The 17,613-nt window shown below is 41.7% G+C and overlaps 1 protein-coding gene across 2 annotated transcripts in view; it reads left to right on the top strand.

The window, feature by feature from the left end:
• The window catches only part of RUNX1T1 (RUNX1 partner transcriptional co-repressor 1), a 115,104-nt gene that overhangs the window by 3,471 nt on the left and 94,020 nt on the right, over positions 1–17,613 (top strand). Inside the window, exon 2 of one of the 2 annotated variants that reach the window (XM_064442425.1) lies at positions 16,827–16,999. The exons of the other annotated variant lie outside the window; for it this stretch is intronic. Coding sequence (XP_064298495.1) covers positions 16,912–16,999 — 88 coding nt within the window. The 5' untranslated portion in view covers positions 16,827–16,911. The remainder of the gene's footprint in view (positions 1–16,826; positions 17,000–17,613) is intronic. 2 annotated transcript variants of the gene reach the window in all.

The raw sequence follows: 17,613 nt of genomic DNA on the forward strand, positions 1-17,613 counted from the left end.
AAATAGTTTCCAAAATCTTTTTAAGTAAAACATTGCCTTCTACCATTTTTGACCACCTTAACGTTAACTCATTTCGTGCCTAAATAATGGACCAGTTAAACATCACACGGTGTCTCTCATCTGTGTACGCTTAACACTGTGTATGCCTGCGCGCACATGGAGTTTTGTACTGGAAGTATTGTGTATAGGATAAAGGGGAGAAAAATATCTGCACCTGGAGTGCTGGTCAGTGGCTAGTCGGTTCAGGACATTCTTTCCTGTCAAATCCTGTTTCTCACTTCTCTGAAATGAACTTCAGACGACAGGCGTTGAATGCGAAGCTCACTTCGCTGAGGTGCTGTGCCGACTGCAAGCTCCTCGTTGCCAGACACTTGGGGTGAAACAGGCATCTGCAGTATTTGCGTTGGGGGTGATGGGAGAAAAGGCTCGCAATTGTCATTTTCCTCTTTCAAATCCACTTGCCACAGTCCATTACTGTTAAATCTTTAGCTAATTGAATAAGGATATTGGTACGTTGCTAACTGCAGGAGCTTCAGGTTTTTTAGATGGGGGCGGGGAGGGGGGAGAAGATATTGTTCTTTGTTCTGTAGAAACTTAAGTTGTCATGCAGAGACCAAGAAGCCTTATCAGCTGAAATAAAACCTGAATTTGGTGTTGTGCAGGGGCTATTTCTTATGGCTTGGCTAAAGAAATGTAAAAAGAAAATTTTAGATCTGAATACATTAAAAAAACTTTTATCCACGTAGTTAGTAGCAGCCTGCTCTTTTTCATACAGCCTTTAATAGCAACCTATAATATTTATGAAAGTTTAAACTGACACTGCATTTAGCATAAGTAATGAGAGTGTAAATTCTTAAAACACTGGCTTCCAGATTTTATTTTCTTCACCTTATTTCAAGTGAAAGATATAAAAGAGTTAGTTTAAAAACTGAACTTTTAATGTAAATGGTAATGGTAACGTAATTGGTCTTGGGTCCTCCACATAGGTGTTCCTTTATAAAGAACTGCTTCAAAAATTCAGTTATCCTGTTCTTATTTACTATAAACTTGATTAGTTTAATATATGGTAGCATAAATACATCAGGAAGTAGTATACTGTGTGGTTTTGTGGATAAACAATCAGATGTAAAATCAAAGTCAAAACATCCTGCCCTTTAAAAGGTGCTTTTTTTTTCTCCCCAAAATATTTTCACCTGAAAGACATCGACTTCTATCTTCATTTTTTTTTTTCCTGTCATTGATATGAAAGTTTCCCAATAACGTTTAGAGAACGGTGGACGTTTTATTAAAGTAAACATTAGTTCAGTATAATGGAGGTAATTGTAAGTGATAAGAGCAGAGCAGGTTATCTGTGTGTTGTTTAAACAGAAGGAGCTATTTTGCACCATTTCCAGTAGCCATCTGTAGAGAAGGGTTTGCACCTGTCTGTCCACACTAATTATAGATTAGGTCCAAAGAAATGAAATTCGAGTAGGCTTTCTCTTAATGAAATCCATAGTGATTTTATTGTAAATGTGTTTTGTGTACAGACGGTGATGGTTGGGCTGCGAGTAAAATAAATTGCTGTATGGCTGTCATGTACTTGTAGTTGTAAGGCAGGATACTGCTGCATTAACAAAGGTGCTGAATAAAAAATGCAGTGCTCCTTTTAAGTCCTGGGCTTCAGTGGTGGCTTTAGCTAGGTTTAGTAAAAAAGGTTCACTGACAGCACAGTCTTTTAGGGGTATTTTTCAGGGTAGACTTCTCAGTTAACGTCACTTTCGTGTCAATGCACTGGCATATAGGTGGTCCTTGGGCTGAAATATGAGGTAGAAATGGTTTCACGTTCAATCTGTACACACATACATGCAGAGTGTGTCAGAAATACTTTCCTCTGGTTTAACACTATATTACTGAAATAAAGTGGAAAGAGTGAGAAATGCATTCTGCAGTAAAAGGTCACATGAATTTCTACCACATCTGTTTATAGTAATTATGAACATAATTAACATAAGAATTACAAGTGAAGTAATGACAAGCTGAGCTATGAGATATTATGCCATAATGGTCATATGTTGGAACTCTCACATTATAGCACACTAGAATTCACATATTCAATACATGAAAGAAAATGTTAGATTCTTATCTGTTCTAATGCTTCAAAACTTATCTGCCTGGGGCAGATGGACTTTACGCTTTATAGGAAGGTAACCCATTATTAAGAGAGAGTCAGTTGAAATTAAGATTTCTAGCCTGCAGCTTGGACTTTGAGACAGCTGTGCTTATGGAATACCACTTCTGTTACACATTTGTACTCTGTATTTATTTTATTAACGCACATTGCTTTATTTTTAAATGTGTTTTCGCAGCAAGCTGTTTACATTAGAAAGGACCCTGGATTAGTTTTTCTGTAGAGAATTGTGATTCAAGTAGTAGAACTGCCTGTTGGAATGGCCAACGGAGATCTAAGATGCACGTTGTGGCCCTGCAAGATGAGAATCTGATGGATCCTAAATTAGTTCATGGCATGATATCTATGTATTTCAAGGAAAAAAATTGGTAACAAAAATCCCTAAAAAGAGCGATCTCTCATTCGTACATAATACTTTGAAAGAACATATGCAGAGAGAAAGCTCTGTAAAGTCACTTTTCTTTAGAAATGCATAGAACATACCATTAACTTTACGGGCTAAGGTTTCAAATGAGTTGACTAACTTTTGTAATATGACCTGTCTGATTACCTCTAAATATGGTTGTCACACAACTGACAACTGGAGGAAGTTAAGGGAGAAGCAGCCCTTCTTCAGGGTAAAAATACTGGCTGAGGAATGCATAGTAAATTTGACATCTGAAAATCAGCTTGCCTTTAACGAACTATCAAAGTCCTGGTTTTGTGATAGGAAAATTCGCCAAATTGCTGTCTTTCTAAGGCTAAACATATAGAGTGGTTTATGAAAACTAATAGAAAAAAATTACCTTGTGCTATGTCTCAGTGATACCAAGAGGTTTTCGCATTATTGGATTAGTGGAGGATTTGTGACAGACCCCTTTTTATCTGACATTCATTGCAGTGACACGATTTTCACACACACACACCCTTCCCCCATCTAGGTTCTGGTTTTCACTTTGTATTATGCGTCAAATTCCCTTTATTTCTTTTCTTGTGAAAAAAACCCTGCTCTCTTGGATGAGTGATTTTGGAAGTTCTGCACTGAACAATGCCTGTCTCACTCCAGCGTGCCATCATTGTCCCAGCCTTCACCGTACTCCTCTGCAGACGTGCGAGGGAAACGTGTTTCCTTAACAAATAAGCGTTGATTCCTAGGGAGAAACATTTTATAACTTTAAAACCTGAGTCTGTAGAGTGGACTTGGCAACCTGGTGCTGGTGCAGCCATTCTGCTGGCTGGCTGTGCTTGTGGTAGGCCGGCAGGGCTGCTTTGCTGCCTCCCCTCACCGTACCCCATGGTAACTTGGTCCTCTTCGATGAAGCCCGTCAAAGTTAAACCCTCTGTTTTCTCAGAACCTCAATTGTTAAGTGTAGGGACCTACTCCAGCTTATCGCTCACCCTCTGGTGATAGTGGCAGTGTTGTGTTCAGGCCCTTCCGCCACGGCAAGGCCGAGTGGTTCGGGTCAGGTACGTGGCCATACCGGGAGCGGGTACATCCTGTGCCCGGGCTGGGCCAGGGGACTCGCGGGCCAGGAGCCGTCGTGCTCCGTGGAGGCCGTAGGGACGGTGTGCGGAGGAGGAGCTGGGCAGAAGGCGAAGGCAGTCATGGGGATGTCACCTTGGTGGAAATGGAGGCGGCCTCAGGCAGGGGAGCCCTGGGGAGCCGGCGCTGCGCTCCCCTGGGTCTCCTGCAGGGTACTTCTCCCGGGGAGGCTTCGGGCGGTTTCCAGGGTCGGGCACAAGCGCCGACCGGGGCACCCCGGGCGCGGCCGCCTTCTGCCCCGGCGGGCAGCGCGGAGGTGGCGCCTCCCCTCCTGCCCGGTACGACCTCCCTGGGGACCCCGGGCCGCCCCAGCCCCGCTCCCTCGCACCCACCGCGCGTCCTCCGGCCGCCATCTGGGCCGCGCTGATACCGTAATCGCCCCGATGCACGCCGCCGTCCCGCTCCCCCCGCGCCGGCAGGGCCACGGAGGCGCGATGCGCCCTCCTCGCGCCGCAGATAAGCTGCGAGGTGCGTTTAAGGCGCACAAAGCCCGGGCCGCGCCGGCGCCTCCCTCCTTCCCTCGCTCCCTCCCTCCCTCCCTCCGCCGGAAGGTAATCTCCACCCGCGGTTCGGGGAGAGGCGGGCGGGGGGACACCCTTCGCCGCCGCCCGGCTCCCTCGGCGCTGCGCGAGTCGATAGGAGCGGGGAGAAGTGAAGATGTAACCTCTTATCTCCCCCTCCCCGCCCCGCGGCGGCCGGGGATTTACAGGCAGAGATTAGCCGGCGGGGAGAGGGGAGCTGCCTTTTGTTGTGCGTGGGGCGGCCGCGGCCTGGGCGCTGCCTCCCCCGGGCCGCGCTGAGGGGACTGGCCCGGGGGGGGGCCGCGGGGGAGCGCCGGTCGCGCCGCGGCCCGCGGGGAGCGAGGAGGTGGCCGGAGAACAATAGGTTACTGAGGACCCCCCACTTTAAACACAGTGGCGGGAGGAGGAGAGCGGCTTGTCTGGGTGTTTCACGGGACGGGGGTCGTGGGGAGGGGCAAAGGGCTGGCGCGGCGGGAGCGCCCCCGGCCCCGGGCGGGAGCGGGGTGGCGGCTGGGGCCCAGGGGAGCCGCGGCGCCCCGCCGCCGTGAGCTCGCCCCGGCGCTGGCGGGTCGCTGTCCCTCCCGCCAGCCCGGCGCTCCCGTGAGGGGCGCTGACAGGAGCGGGCTGTCACGCCCGGGCGTGCGGGCACCCACCCTGTCAGCGCCGGGGCGGTGTCGGCTCCTGGCGCCCAAAAAGCCCCGCAGAGCATGACATGGGGGTTTTAGGAAAAGTGGCCTGTGTTTTGTTGTTGTTTTTGGACTTTTGATGGCGATTTTCGGTTCTTGCCAGATTGAGAAGACTTGTACGCGAAGTGTGCACGCACACTGCCTTGGCAAACGGCTTTATCGGCGATCATTTCTTAAAGCAACATTAAACAATTCCCTTTAAAATATATTTAAAAGTTTGAAATATTTATATTGCCGTTTCACTTTGTCAAGTGTTTGCACAAATAGATATATAGATATGATCCGGTAACTAAAAGCCTAATTAAAATTTGTTTAAAGCCAGGGGGGCATGTATTCTTGTTGACAGCAGCAGATCGATAGGGTAAGACAATAGAGCCCCATTATTTTACTTCCATTGACTGAACATATTGACATTTCAGGTTTGCAGTTGCCTCAGTGAGCATGATGAAACACTGAAATTCACGAACCAACTGTCTGGAGTGGCACATATATTACTGTATGTCATCTCTGCCTTCAGGTTACCTTATCACTGAAGCAGAATGGTAATGGATGGCAGCAGAGTACTTCAGAGGGGTTAGGGCTCTATCAGTTAAGCTGACACGTAGCAGGTTTCAGGAGTATCTTTAATTACACCTAGAATTATGTACAAGGGAAGACGGTCCTTGTTACCTGCTGCTGCGCTTCGGAGTTTACAGGCTCAGAAGCAAACAGGATAACAAGGTACTTATGTTTCATATTTTATATACGTTAAACTTCTGCAAGAGCCCAAGGACTTCTGCTTGTGCTGTTTACATGCTCGCCATGTTTGCCAATGGCAGCATCTCAACCTGGTTTTGATGCTCAAGTTCCAGAGCACCTGCTAGACCTTCTCCCAGTCTGAAGATTGCAAAGGAAACAAAGAACAACTTCGAAATAAATAAATGCACTTCGTGTTTCTCCCCCCTCAACATGCTCTATTGACAGTGCTCAGGGAATTTAATGCAGTGAGGCTATAGCAGAATGATATATATATACACACACACATTTTTTCCTTAGTATAAGCACTGCAGAAAGAAATGTCTGTGCAATATGTGCATGCATAATTGCATATATTGATTTATATGATTGCATATAAATGCATATATAAAGAAGACCCAGTGGCTGCAGAACATGCAACGTGTCTTATTATTTCAAAGGCTTTCAGATGTTCTTTAAAATCTAGCTGACTGTGGAATGAAACCCATCAGGGTTAGGCAGAGATAGAGATTGAAATTAGTTTAAAGCAGACAAAGAGCTAATATGAAAGAGCCACTGGTGATTTAACTCGTTTTTAAAAGTAAGTGTAATGAAAATATAAAATGTATTCTGAGTGTGCCATCTACTCAGCAATTGTTGCCATCAAGTGGACTGCTGATGCCCTTTAAGATGGTAAAAAGAAAACTAGTCCTTTATACCATTTTCATGAAAATGTTAGGTTTCTGTTTGATCAGCAGGTGCTGTTGAGATGAAAGCCATGTGTAAATTTTCAGAAGGCCAAAAGTGTCAATTCAGAAAAGGAAAGTGATAAGAGAAAATGCAATCAGTTTTCCTGTTTTCAATTTGTGCAGGATTTGAAGAGCTGTTTTGTTAAACTGCTACATCTGCTCCAATATGAATATTGAACTACTTCCACTAAAAATAACACCCTATAATTTGGAAGCCATTGCAATCTTTTGTTAATGCAAGTGGGTTATTTAAAAAAAAAAATCTATTCTGAAAAATCTCCTGCCTAATGTGCATTTTTGTTTATCGGCACTTTTATCTTCAGCAGATAAAATGGCATTATGCAATTAGGACCATATCTATTTGGACTGTAAAAATGGCACTGGATAGCTGAATGTCGCTTTATTGGTAAAAGGATTTAACTCGTACATTTAAAATAATTTTATTAATAAACTATGATTGTATCTTAAAATGATGGGTGGCTGCTTCCCCATTGCAACAGTACAGCTTTACCTACTACTGAGCACCTTGTGCAAAGTAAAGGATGTTCAGAGTATGACAGAACATTCTTGGGCTTGTTTCATTCCTGCTGTACCTCCAAATCTGAAGCTCATCAAGGACATTTTAGTTAATGGGGCTTTTGGAGTAAGTTTTTCTATGGTTAAATGAAATTATTAGATCAGGCACAAATGAATATATAGAAAAATATTTGCTGCTGTGGAGCTGCTAACCCAGGTGAGTTTTATGAACTTGGAAAGGACAGCATTGGTAAAGCATAAATTTTCTATCAGAGGCATCTCCAGAGAAAATAACATTATTGCTTTTTAATTAAAAAAAAAAAAACAACCAAACACAAAAAACCTAATGAAAAGGGTATGTCTTTGTTAATTTTATAAATAAGGATCTAAATGAAGAAGTGATAATTCACTGTTACATCTATAGAACCCTGTGTACATGAGTAAACATGCAGAATAAAATGAGAGCACTTACTTCTGTGTTTCAACATAGATAATTACCTGGTTTTAATATTAGAACAGGTTTTAGCTTTTGGATTCTAATCTAGTAGTCAGGAACTCGGGTTTTTGGCTGGTGCCTGCATGGGGAAGGGCCTTGGTGATGCTTCTGTTTGGTTTTGCAATTGGATTTGTAAGCTTTTGACCTTGGGGGATTTTCCCTCAAAGTGATCTACAGATCAGAAATAATTAAAATTCAGTAAACCAGAATTTAAATATAGAATGGATTTTGCGTGAGATCCGTGCCTGTGGTAGGTTGTCTGTGGCATGTCTACTTTATAGTTTGTATTCCCAAACATAACTGTGTGCACACATGTGCATAAATTTATGTTGAATGACAGAGGGATGATTATTTATACAGATTTTATCCAAAACTCTGTGCACTCCTGAAACATAACAAAAAGCCTCCCTCCCCAGAAGAGTGTTTACATCCCGTGACAGTCACTAGATTCAAATCTTCTAAACATGAAAGTTGTTTCCTCTCCTCCAAACCTCCTTTTCCCCAACAAAGCTAACCCTGTTAAACCTCACCTTCTGTGGGACGTATACATAGTTATAGACATATGTACGAGAAGTAAATATTACAAAAAACACGGCCAATCGGGGCAAAATGTCTGTAGCCTTAAATAGCTTGTGATATCTGCCAGCAGCAGAAGCCGTGCTGAGGAGGCCCTACCTCGGCTGACCCAGGGATGCGAGAGCCTTGAGGAGCCTCGTGTTAGTGCTCGGCGCCTACGTGGAGCTTTCTGCTCGCGAATATTACCGAGCAAATGCTCTGTCGGAGTGTGTTAGTGGAGATGCTGTCTGCCTGGAGAGTGTTTAAACCGAGGGGCTTCTTGCTTTGGTTGTGGGATTTTTTGGTACTTTTCACAGGGATTGGGGTGGAGTCCAACTCCAGAAGAAAGATTATAGCTGGATGCAGGGTATCCAGATTTTCTTATCTACATTTTCTGAACACATTCATGGGAGTGCTTTGTTTTTCTTATTCTTTGCCAAAAATGCTGCATGCAGTTTTGCTGTTCCTATTGAATAGTTGCCATATTTAACTCCAGTGGTTGTGAATGGAAATGTGAATATGGAAAGAAATCCTTTCACACTCCCTTTCATTTTCTATATGCATTTTGGGATGCCTAGAAAGGACGGGCATCCTAGATATTAAAAATAATTCTGAATACACACAAAGAATTTAAAAGTAGTTCAGCAACTTGGTTTTGTTTATATGTAGTTTTTGGGCATGTGTGATATCGTGACTTATTTAAGCAATACCTTTTTTTACTCAGCATTATTTATTGAATTTAGTCATCATAAAAGCACAGTTGCGTTGTACAGAACTGTACAGCAACAATATTCCTGAATGATCCTGTATTGCAACAAGCTGACATGGGATCTTCATGGGATGGTTCATGATTTCTTCAGTCATTTCAAGACAGCGTTTGATTCATCGCCAGTTTTCTGTCCATCAGAACAGGTAGACTGTGGTGCTTATAATGAAGTAAATATCTAGAGTTCATGGAGGATAATAGGTTCTTTTGGAAATCAGGTTGCTGTCTGGAAAGACAGAAGACTCCACCTAGCGGAGTGGATTTAATCTGCACGCAGTGGTAGGCAATGGCATACAATAAAAGAGATACTATTTGTGAAAAGCCAGGCTGATGCAGTGAGGGAAAACCAGGAGTTCTGACAGGCATCTGGGGAGATGGTTGCATGACCATCACAGACTACAAGACTGGTTACTTTTGTAGCTCTAGGAGGCCTATGTACGTCTGCCTTGGTGGATATTAATATACAATTTGTATAAGCAGTAGTCATTACCACTAGCCATTTTCTTTTGTGATTCCTTTTATTTGGAGACCTACTGACTACATTTTTTGATTTCTGACGGTGACCACACAGATGCCGTTTTGGTTGTGGCCCAGGTGTCATTTTGAATAGCTTGGGAAAAAAAATCCCAATCCAACCCCCAAAACTTCTTAACTTTTTTCCCATAATTATTTATTTCCCAGAATACATTTTCTAGTTTTCATTTCGTTTATTTCTCTAATGGCAGTATTGGGATGCTGGTTCTTTCTGCCGTGACAGGCTGGGTCGTATGTTGAGTACCTCTTTGTGTGCCTTCCAGTAGTCCCAGGGTTTAACAGTCTCTGTTACAAAGCATCAAATTAGATAGGGTTTTGTTCCTGTGCTTTGCTTCCTCATTGGTTTGGTCAGGTTGTGTTACTAGGATGGAATACAATCACTTCTGAAGCCGGGATGCAAGTGAACATCCAATCTGAGCAGCAAAGCTGCTGTCCTGAAATCCTCTTGGAAAATTCATCCCAAGATTGATTCGCACATGCGTTAGACAAGTTGAAGAAGAGAACTGCCCTAGACCAGCTCAGGCTTTGACAAAGAGAGCAGGTGAGGCTATTGCCAGAAAATGAGATGATTAGGATGCAACCAAGGAGACGGAACGATACTGCTGCAATGGATATTTGGGAAGAGTGCTCCAAAGGAGTGCTTTCAGTGACATCCAGGTGGGGTTTGTTGCCAGAGCCATTAAAGCATAGTGATGCCAGAGAAAGCTGCCAGCAACTTTAGGGATAATGGCACCTGCGGGTGTGCTATCAATGGATGGTAGCGCCAGGATGATTTTTTTATTTTATTTTAATGGTGGCATTGCTAAAAGTATTTAAGGGTAATGTTATAGAAAGGGTTTTAGTGAGTGAAGTCACTGAGTTCTAGGAACCATTAAGCAAAAGCTGTTTCATGACTGTACTATTTATTATTTTTAAAGCTTGTTGGCAAACCACTTAATGCTGGAAAAGCATGCTGCAACCTGTATTAAAGCATGCTGCAGATGAGCAAGAAAACCATCGTACTGAACTGAATAGCCTAGCTTAGTTTCTGAATGTTACGTGCATTTCACGTGTGCCGTGATTAATGCAACTTCATGGGTCAGCAGTGCTTGTAAATGTTGAAGTACTGGAGCTCAGATCTTCCATGGTATTCACGTGCCCAGTTCTACTGAAGATGGTGTTTCTTTTGTCTAAATAGCAGTCTGAGGAGCTGGGCCTTCAGGCTTCCTGTGCTCCCAATCTCACGTCTGTGATCTTAATACTTTGCTGGAACGATTCTGAGACTTAGATCCAGATATGGCCCTAGTGACATTATCTTCTGTAAGGTTAAGTGGGCTAGCTCAGGTCTTAATGTAAAATAAGTCATTCTCTTTGAATTGTAAATGATGGACTTACCTGGTGAAGAATTCTGTATAAAGAAGAAAAAAATTTATGCCTTCTGTAATAATATTCTCAAAGGTTCCTGTTGAGTCTGTGGGACCAGGATTCTCAACTTCTGTACCCCAAGAGCTGTGTTAAGCTGTGTTTAAGCCAGCTGCCCACTCCAAAAATTTCCAGGGAAGTGTACAGCTACAGTAAATAACAGCTACAGTAGTTTTAAAGAATGAATCAGTGTATAATTTCCCTTCCAGGTTCTGAGATTTATTGGTCCCATCCCCTTCCCATGAAATTCATGGGGGGTTTTGATGTTTTCTTTTTTCTTTTTTTTTTTAAAGTCCAGGCCTAAATTTCTCCTCTTACAGAGCTATTATTGGCCACTATTGTTTTTATTATCCCGCAGCTTCTCTGGGAAGAGAAGGATGGGCAGTGACACTGCAGGTCGTCAGTGGCCATGTCTGTTCCCCAGGAGGTCACAGGAAGCAGGTGGCTGTGTTAATTGTCCTCGCTCCCAACTCTTGTCCTTCCTGGAGGCAATTCAGCACTGCTCAGGAAGTGTCAGGCCTACTGGATCCCCCCCGGTTCACTATTTTATGTGTTCATAATAGTTTGAGGTATGTGCCAGGCAAGGGAAACTGCGTAGGAGTCCTTACCATCCTTCCTAAGCTGTGTGGCTACCTGGATGGAAGGGCAGAGTGCTGTTGCTGAGGAGTGTGTTTGGGGCTGCAGCTGGAACCCAGCTGAATAATAAAGAATTCTATTAAAAAAAAATAAAAAAAAACAAAAAACAACAAAAAAGGTATTTTCCTAACATACAGCATCTTCCTTCTTTCAAGCTATTGATAAAAGTCCTAGGTAAGAAAACTACAAAAACTCATGAGGTGCATGAAATATTTCTAAAAACTATGATCCACTTTTATCTTGTGAGTGGAGGGAACATAAATGCATTTTCTGCTTAGGCCCGTTGGGATTTGTTGTCTGTTGCAACTGGACAATTGGTAGTCTTGGATCCCTAAATGACACTCAAAGCTGTGCTTTGGAAAATCAGCTAGGGTCTTGCTACTTTGGATGGGCTTCTTGTTAACTGTTTGCTTGATTTTTTTTTTAAACAGTGAAGAAGCACAGCGTTGCAGAGTATCTTGCTGCACGTGTCGCACCCAATGCTTTGAATTGGTTTTGAACTACCAGTAATGTTTCTTTAAGTGGCTTTTGGAAAGTATCTACTCACGTTGGAAGTGGTGTGAGTTGAGCAATAAATATCATACTAGTTATTTATCTGCCATATGCATTTTGGGTGAAAACTCTGAGCTTCTGCTCAGGTGTGCTCTTGGTTTTACTGAGACTGCTTGCTTAAATAAGGTGGGCTGCAGGAATATGTGGCTGGTGAATCATACTGGTTTCTGAATCACTCTTAGAAAATATCAGCCTGAAATACTAACAAATAATGAGCACGTTGTGCTTGTACTTGTATGTTATTTAAAGAATAGCATTTTAAAGCAGGGTATTTTGTAAAATGTTTGTTTAAAAACCACTTTGCAATTTACTTCCATCAAACCCGTTGTACCAGGAAAAATACCTCCTCCAGAAGGGAAAAGGTGTCAGGATTCTGTAAGAATATCTGATTTTTAGCCAGCTATTTGCTATTTAAGCTCCCTTCTTCTCAGTGCGAGGAGATCAGCTGACAACAGCAGCAACCAAATCATGTTTGCAGCTGGGCAATTACAGTAGACCCTAAGATCTGCGACTGTCAACCATGAACGCAGATGCCTTCAAAGTTCTGTTTTTCTTCCATGTGGAAGTTGTTGGCATGGAACAGATGCCTTCATTTTGGGGAAGCCAACCTCTGGATATAATTGGTTCTCTCTTCTCTTGTCCTCTAGGGACAGTCTCTCACAGATGAAATTAGATGAGGGGGAAAAAAAAAGACACAGGCACACATGCTTGCACATGACACGAATTGGGAGTTTTCAGGATCTCGCTCTGTTTTCTCACATGGAACTGTTTTACAGCTGGAAGATTTCACTCCATTTTTAGCACTTTACACATATGATGATGATGCTATATGAAAAACATGCAAATTAAAATATATATCTGGCCAAAGTTTATTGTTAATCTAGGCATGCTTGTTTAGAAATAAGACAAGCGTATCCAGCCCACATTACTTCAGCGTTAAACGTTGACTTCTGCACTCTCGATGCCGCAGTCTCAGAAATGTAAAGTTAAATGGCAGAAGAGACAAGATGGGTTAAAAAAATTCTGTTGCAGTGGTGGAATCAAAGTATTTTCATTGACACAGGAGGGAAAAAGCAAGTAGTTGGCTTAAGTTTTAACCTAGCACACAGGTGTTCAATTAAGGAAGCACATTTACAGGAATTTTAGCAGAACTGGTCCGATGAACACGTGTGATGAGGCATTGCTGGGAGTCCTGTGGCAGGGTGCTGAAGAGGCTGTGTGCTCTTATGCAGATACCTAAAATGGGGTGATGGTAATGGAACTTAAAGGCTCTGAGAGGGGGTGGGGGTTCTGCCTACCCTGTGCCCATCAAAGGCTTTTGTCACTCCATCTCCCCTCTGGTGTAACAGCTATCAAATCATTGCGGTTTATGTTATTTAGTACTATTAAAATAAATAAACAACAACTTTGGGTTACCTTAAAAAGCTCAGTTGTGAACGGTGACAGTGAGCCAGCACTGTGTAAAGAGCTGTGGTAGCCTTGGGTAGGGTGGGTACCGCAGGAGGAGGGTGCAGCAGGAATCGCGGACTGCCAGGAGGTAAACCACTGCTGCTGGTGCCCAAGAGCCTGGAGATGTGTCATCTCTGAATGCTTTTTGTTTAAGTTTCTTAAGAAACTTAAGCAACTTATGCTTAAGTTCTTAAGCATAAGCTTCTTTAATATTGCAGTTTAACGTAACCGTCCAGTTCAATCACCAGGTGTAAAATTTATCTAGGCAAAGGTAACTCTTATGTGAATTGGCTGATGAACTGCAGGAGCATGGTTGCTTGCAGGTGCTGAACCTTTGGAACAGCATAGGTAGGTCCTGCTGGTAGCATACGGATGACCTGAATTCTGAACCTAATTTTCAGTTTTTAATGGCAATTTCCGTATCTTACATGAGGAGTTTACTACTACTGTAGTATTTCCATCTCTTAAAAGTTGATCAGAAATGTCACCAGCAATGAAAACTGGCAGGAGTTATCTTGGTCCTACCTTGGTCTGGGCAGCTGGTAGAAGGCAATCTGCCTTTTAGACGCTTGATGTAACTGGGTAGGTGCAGTGTGCTGTCGTCCTTTGTTTCCTGCTGACACCCACGAGCTGTGTGGGTGGAGGACGTTCACTGGGACTTCCAGCAGTTAGGAGGAAGCCTGAATTAAACTTACTTTTGAACTGATGACTCTTCGGGTCTTATAAAGGAGTAGGGAGATTATTTGCTGTAGGACTCCAGTTCTGATTCGCAGTACTTCAGTCCAACAGTGTGCTGCTCTTAGCATTGGATTTCTGAAGAACCACATATTAAGGAAAAAAATTAACCAGAGAAGTGCTTAGGTGATGAAGGGGTTTCTGGCAGTAACTAGGAAGTGCAATAATGGGTGATTTCTTTTGAGACTGATCCTGATATTTGTAGTCTTTACATCCTATTAATTCCTTGAAAGATAAGCTGATACAAGAATGATTTGCCAGGGCCAATGGCTCTTCTAAACATCTTGGCTCAGGTTATATCCCCTTTCTCTCCACATATAAGATAAAAGCACTGTGGATATGAGGTTAACTGAATTCAAATAGAAGACTCTCTCGAGTTATTGCATTCCTTAGAAAATAAATACATTTCTCATATGGTTGAGATTGATCAAAAAAGTATTCTGTATGCCAGTGATTACATTCCCATGTGTGATTAAGGTTTTCTGTCTGCATCTGGTTTTCACATTATATTTCTGTAACAAGAATCCTTTATATGGCAGAGTTCACTCTCTGTATTTTCTATTAGCTGCAGCTTGAACTACTGCATGGATCGCAGATTTACACATGTGGTTTTCATTACTTCATACCATTGAGAAAAAGTAATATTTGTTTGGGAAAGTATGTTTTTCAAAATTTCCATGGTAATACAACATGTTGATCCTTTTTTATAACACTCTTGTAAGACTACAAATTGTTTGAGGCATTCTACTTTCCGTGAAGTTCAGACTTTAGACAATTTTGCATGTACATTTGAACAACAGCAGCAGTTTACAATTCAGGAGGCAAAAATGAATTTAAAAAAGGAGATTAGCGTAGAATGGGTACAGCAGAATGCATCCATCACTTTGGAAAATGTGGCATATAGAGAAAATGAACATGGGGCTGAAACAAAGGCAGAGTAGTAAGTTAAAGTGATGTCTTCATTGTAAAGTGGACGACAGATGGGTCCTTTTTTTTAGTAAGAACTTTTTTTTACAGTAAGAGGTTTAAAAATCTTTTACCAGCCCTGAAAAAGGAGTATGCTGTTCAGCAGACGCAGATATTGAATTGTTATATGCTACATAATTTAATATATTTGACCATAATTATTTCTAGTGACCAAATTAGTAAAGGTTAGCAAAACATGAATACATCTTTACAGATGGCTGCTGTGTGTAATTCTGAATCCAAAATATGATGTTAATTTAATGTTCCACTGTAAGTCCATATTTCAACCAGATAGGGCTATCATCACTTGGTAGAAAACTTAATGTTTAAAAGATCTCAGTGAAATCAGTAGGGCCACTTGGTCAGTGAAGGATTCTTTGGTTTTGGTAGGGGCAGGAGTTTATGGCCATAAAAATCAGACCAAACAATAACAACAATTTAGGGAATGTTGTATGTGTTTACGGAAATGGAAAGTGTTATGCAAAAGTCTGGACAATGGAAGAATACACAATTCACAATAAGGCACAACTGAAAGGTAAATTTATTGCCTATATAAGAGCATGGTGACAACTGGAGAATTTCATACAAACTAAAAATAATTCTAGAAAAGTAGTTATTGCGCCCAAGCTGGGGAGTCCTAACCACATTTTGGAGATTATTTTCCAAATGTGAAAGGCAGTTGTATCATATTGAAAGCTTCCCAGTTGCCAAATCCTGGGTAGAGTCCTGCAGTAGTCCTTACACGCCTCTCGTTTTCACTGAAATGAATAGAATTTTGGTTTGTCTCAGGGCTGCGGGGAAACATCAGACCAGGGACACAATAAAGAAAGACTTTGAGCAGGGAACTCCTTTGTTCTGTAACCTTAACTTTAACTTGGGAAGGTTTGTTTTGATTTGAGGAGGGTTCTTGCTTGTGGGAAAGATTGCAATTTCTAGCACAAATACAAATGTGATCTTTTGCAAATGCCCTTGGGCGATACTTTTTTTTTTTTGCAGTAAGATCTAGTGCAGGAGAGGGTTGGGGCTGGGTTCTCGGTCAGATGCATGCAGCTGCGACCAGATCCTTATGCATGCTTAACTTTATGTCCCGAAATACCTGAATAGTGGATGCAGAATGAAGCATGTATGTAACTCTGTGTGCCTGGCTCTGAAAATCTTTCTGCCTTGACATAATTACGAACCCCTGAAAAGCATATTAATGTCTTGGAAAAACTGACAATGCTGTAATACGGACTTAAATGAATGACAAAGTATTTGTGTAACCCAAATAAAACACCATTTGTAGGTGTTGGAGTGGGAGGGAAATTGCCTTTTCAAAAGTGGGAGGATAATTTGTAAATATATCAATAGCTTTTTGATCTCCCTTTGTTTAAATGTGTTTGCTGTTATGACTTACAAATCCAAATTAGTATCGTGATGTGTAATTGCAAGGTCTGTATTTTTAGTAACCATGTTTGTTTAATAAATGATTCTCTAGAGCTTCTGTTGAACCAGGTAAAGTATGTAATATTTTCTATTATATGAACGAATTTAAAACCAAGCATTTTTTACAGATTAAGCTAATAGGTGTTTTCATGGTAGAATACAGGCTGCCCTTGTTTTGTTGCCCTCTATATGTCAACTGTTCTAAATGAGCAACTTAGGAAGCAGCCTTTGTCGAAGAATTAATACAGTTTTAAAATACTGCCTTATATTAACTAAGAAAACGTGGGTAATTGATTTAGAATGATAGCATTTCTGTCTTCTCTTTTTATTTAAAAGACTGCTATTATCATGCAAATGAAGGGGTGTGGTGCTTCAAACTGGCTGTGATATGTGCTTCTTCTTTTTTTTTTTTTCCATTTGTTGTTGTCAATAGAAAAGATTGATCTCTGGGCTGGTGAACATAATATCTGTCCCAGTCAGAAAAGGAAAGAGGAAATTAGCAGAGCGATTGGTGGAGAATGATATCTGTCAAAAGAAACACTTGGAGAGCACTGAGTTTAGTGATAGGTGACTGCCGGAAAAAAGGGAACTTTGAATTTTGTCAAGGTAAGGAACAGAAAAATATTTGATTTTGTAATGTGCATACTTTTTAGAAGTTATTTTTAATGACTGTACCTTGCCTTGTAAACTGTAATTAAAAAAGAAGTCTTTCCCTTTAGCCTCCAAAGAGTCTGCCTAAATCAATGAAGGTGGTGACTTCGTTTTAGTATCACTGAGAAAGAGTACAGCAATGCCAATAAAATCCATCAGTGATGACTTTTCTAAAACCTTCCTTACCTTAAAAATACAGATACGTGAAATTTTTAACTGTGGTTTTTGTGTTTTTGATGACATAGGTGCTCTTTATGTGGCATGAAAATACTATTGGCTGGGCTGTGAAAATAATAAAGTTCAGTTTCCTGAGCTGTGAATCGGAACAGTATTTGCAACCAGGTTAAGGGACAGTTGTAATCACACTGGCAAAATGGCTGGGTTTAATTTAGTGGAAACCTCTGGTAAACTCATTGCATTGGGAATCTGTGATGAATTTGACTGAGATGATATTGAGAATGGATATTTCTGCTTCTTGTGTGCAAAGATTTTTACAATACTGGAAGAGTGAATCTGCTATGGCAGAACAAAATTTGTAGATAACCAATGAATGTCATTCCTGTCTTTGC

Source organism: Phalacrocorax carbo, chromosome 2, assembly GCF_963921805.1.
Source record: "Phalacrocorax carbo chromosome 2, bPhaCar2.1, whole genome shotgun sequence".
Lineage (NCBI taxonomy): Eukaryota > Metazoa > Chordata > Aves > Suliformes > Phalacrocoracidae > Phalacrocorax > Phalacrocorax carbo.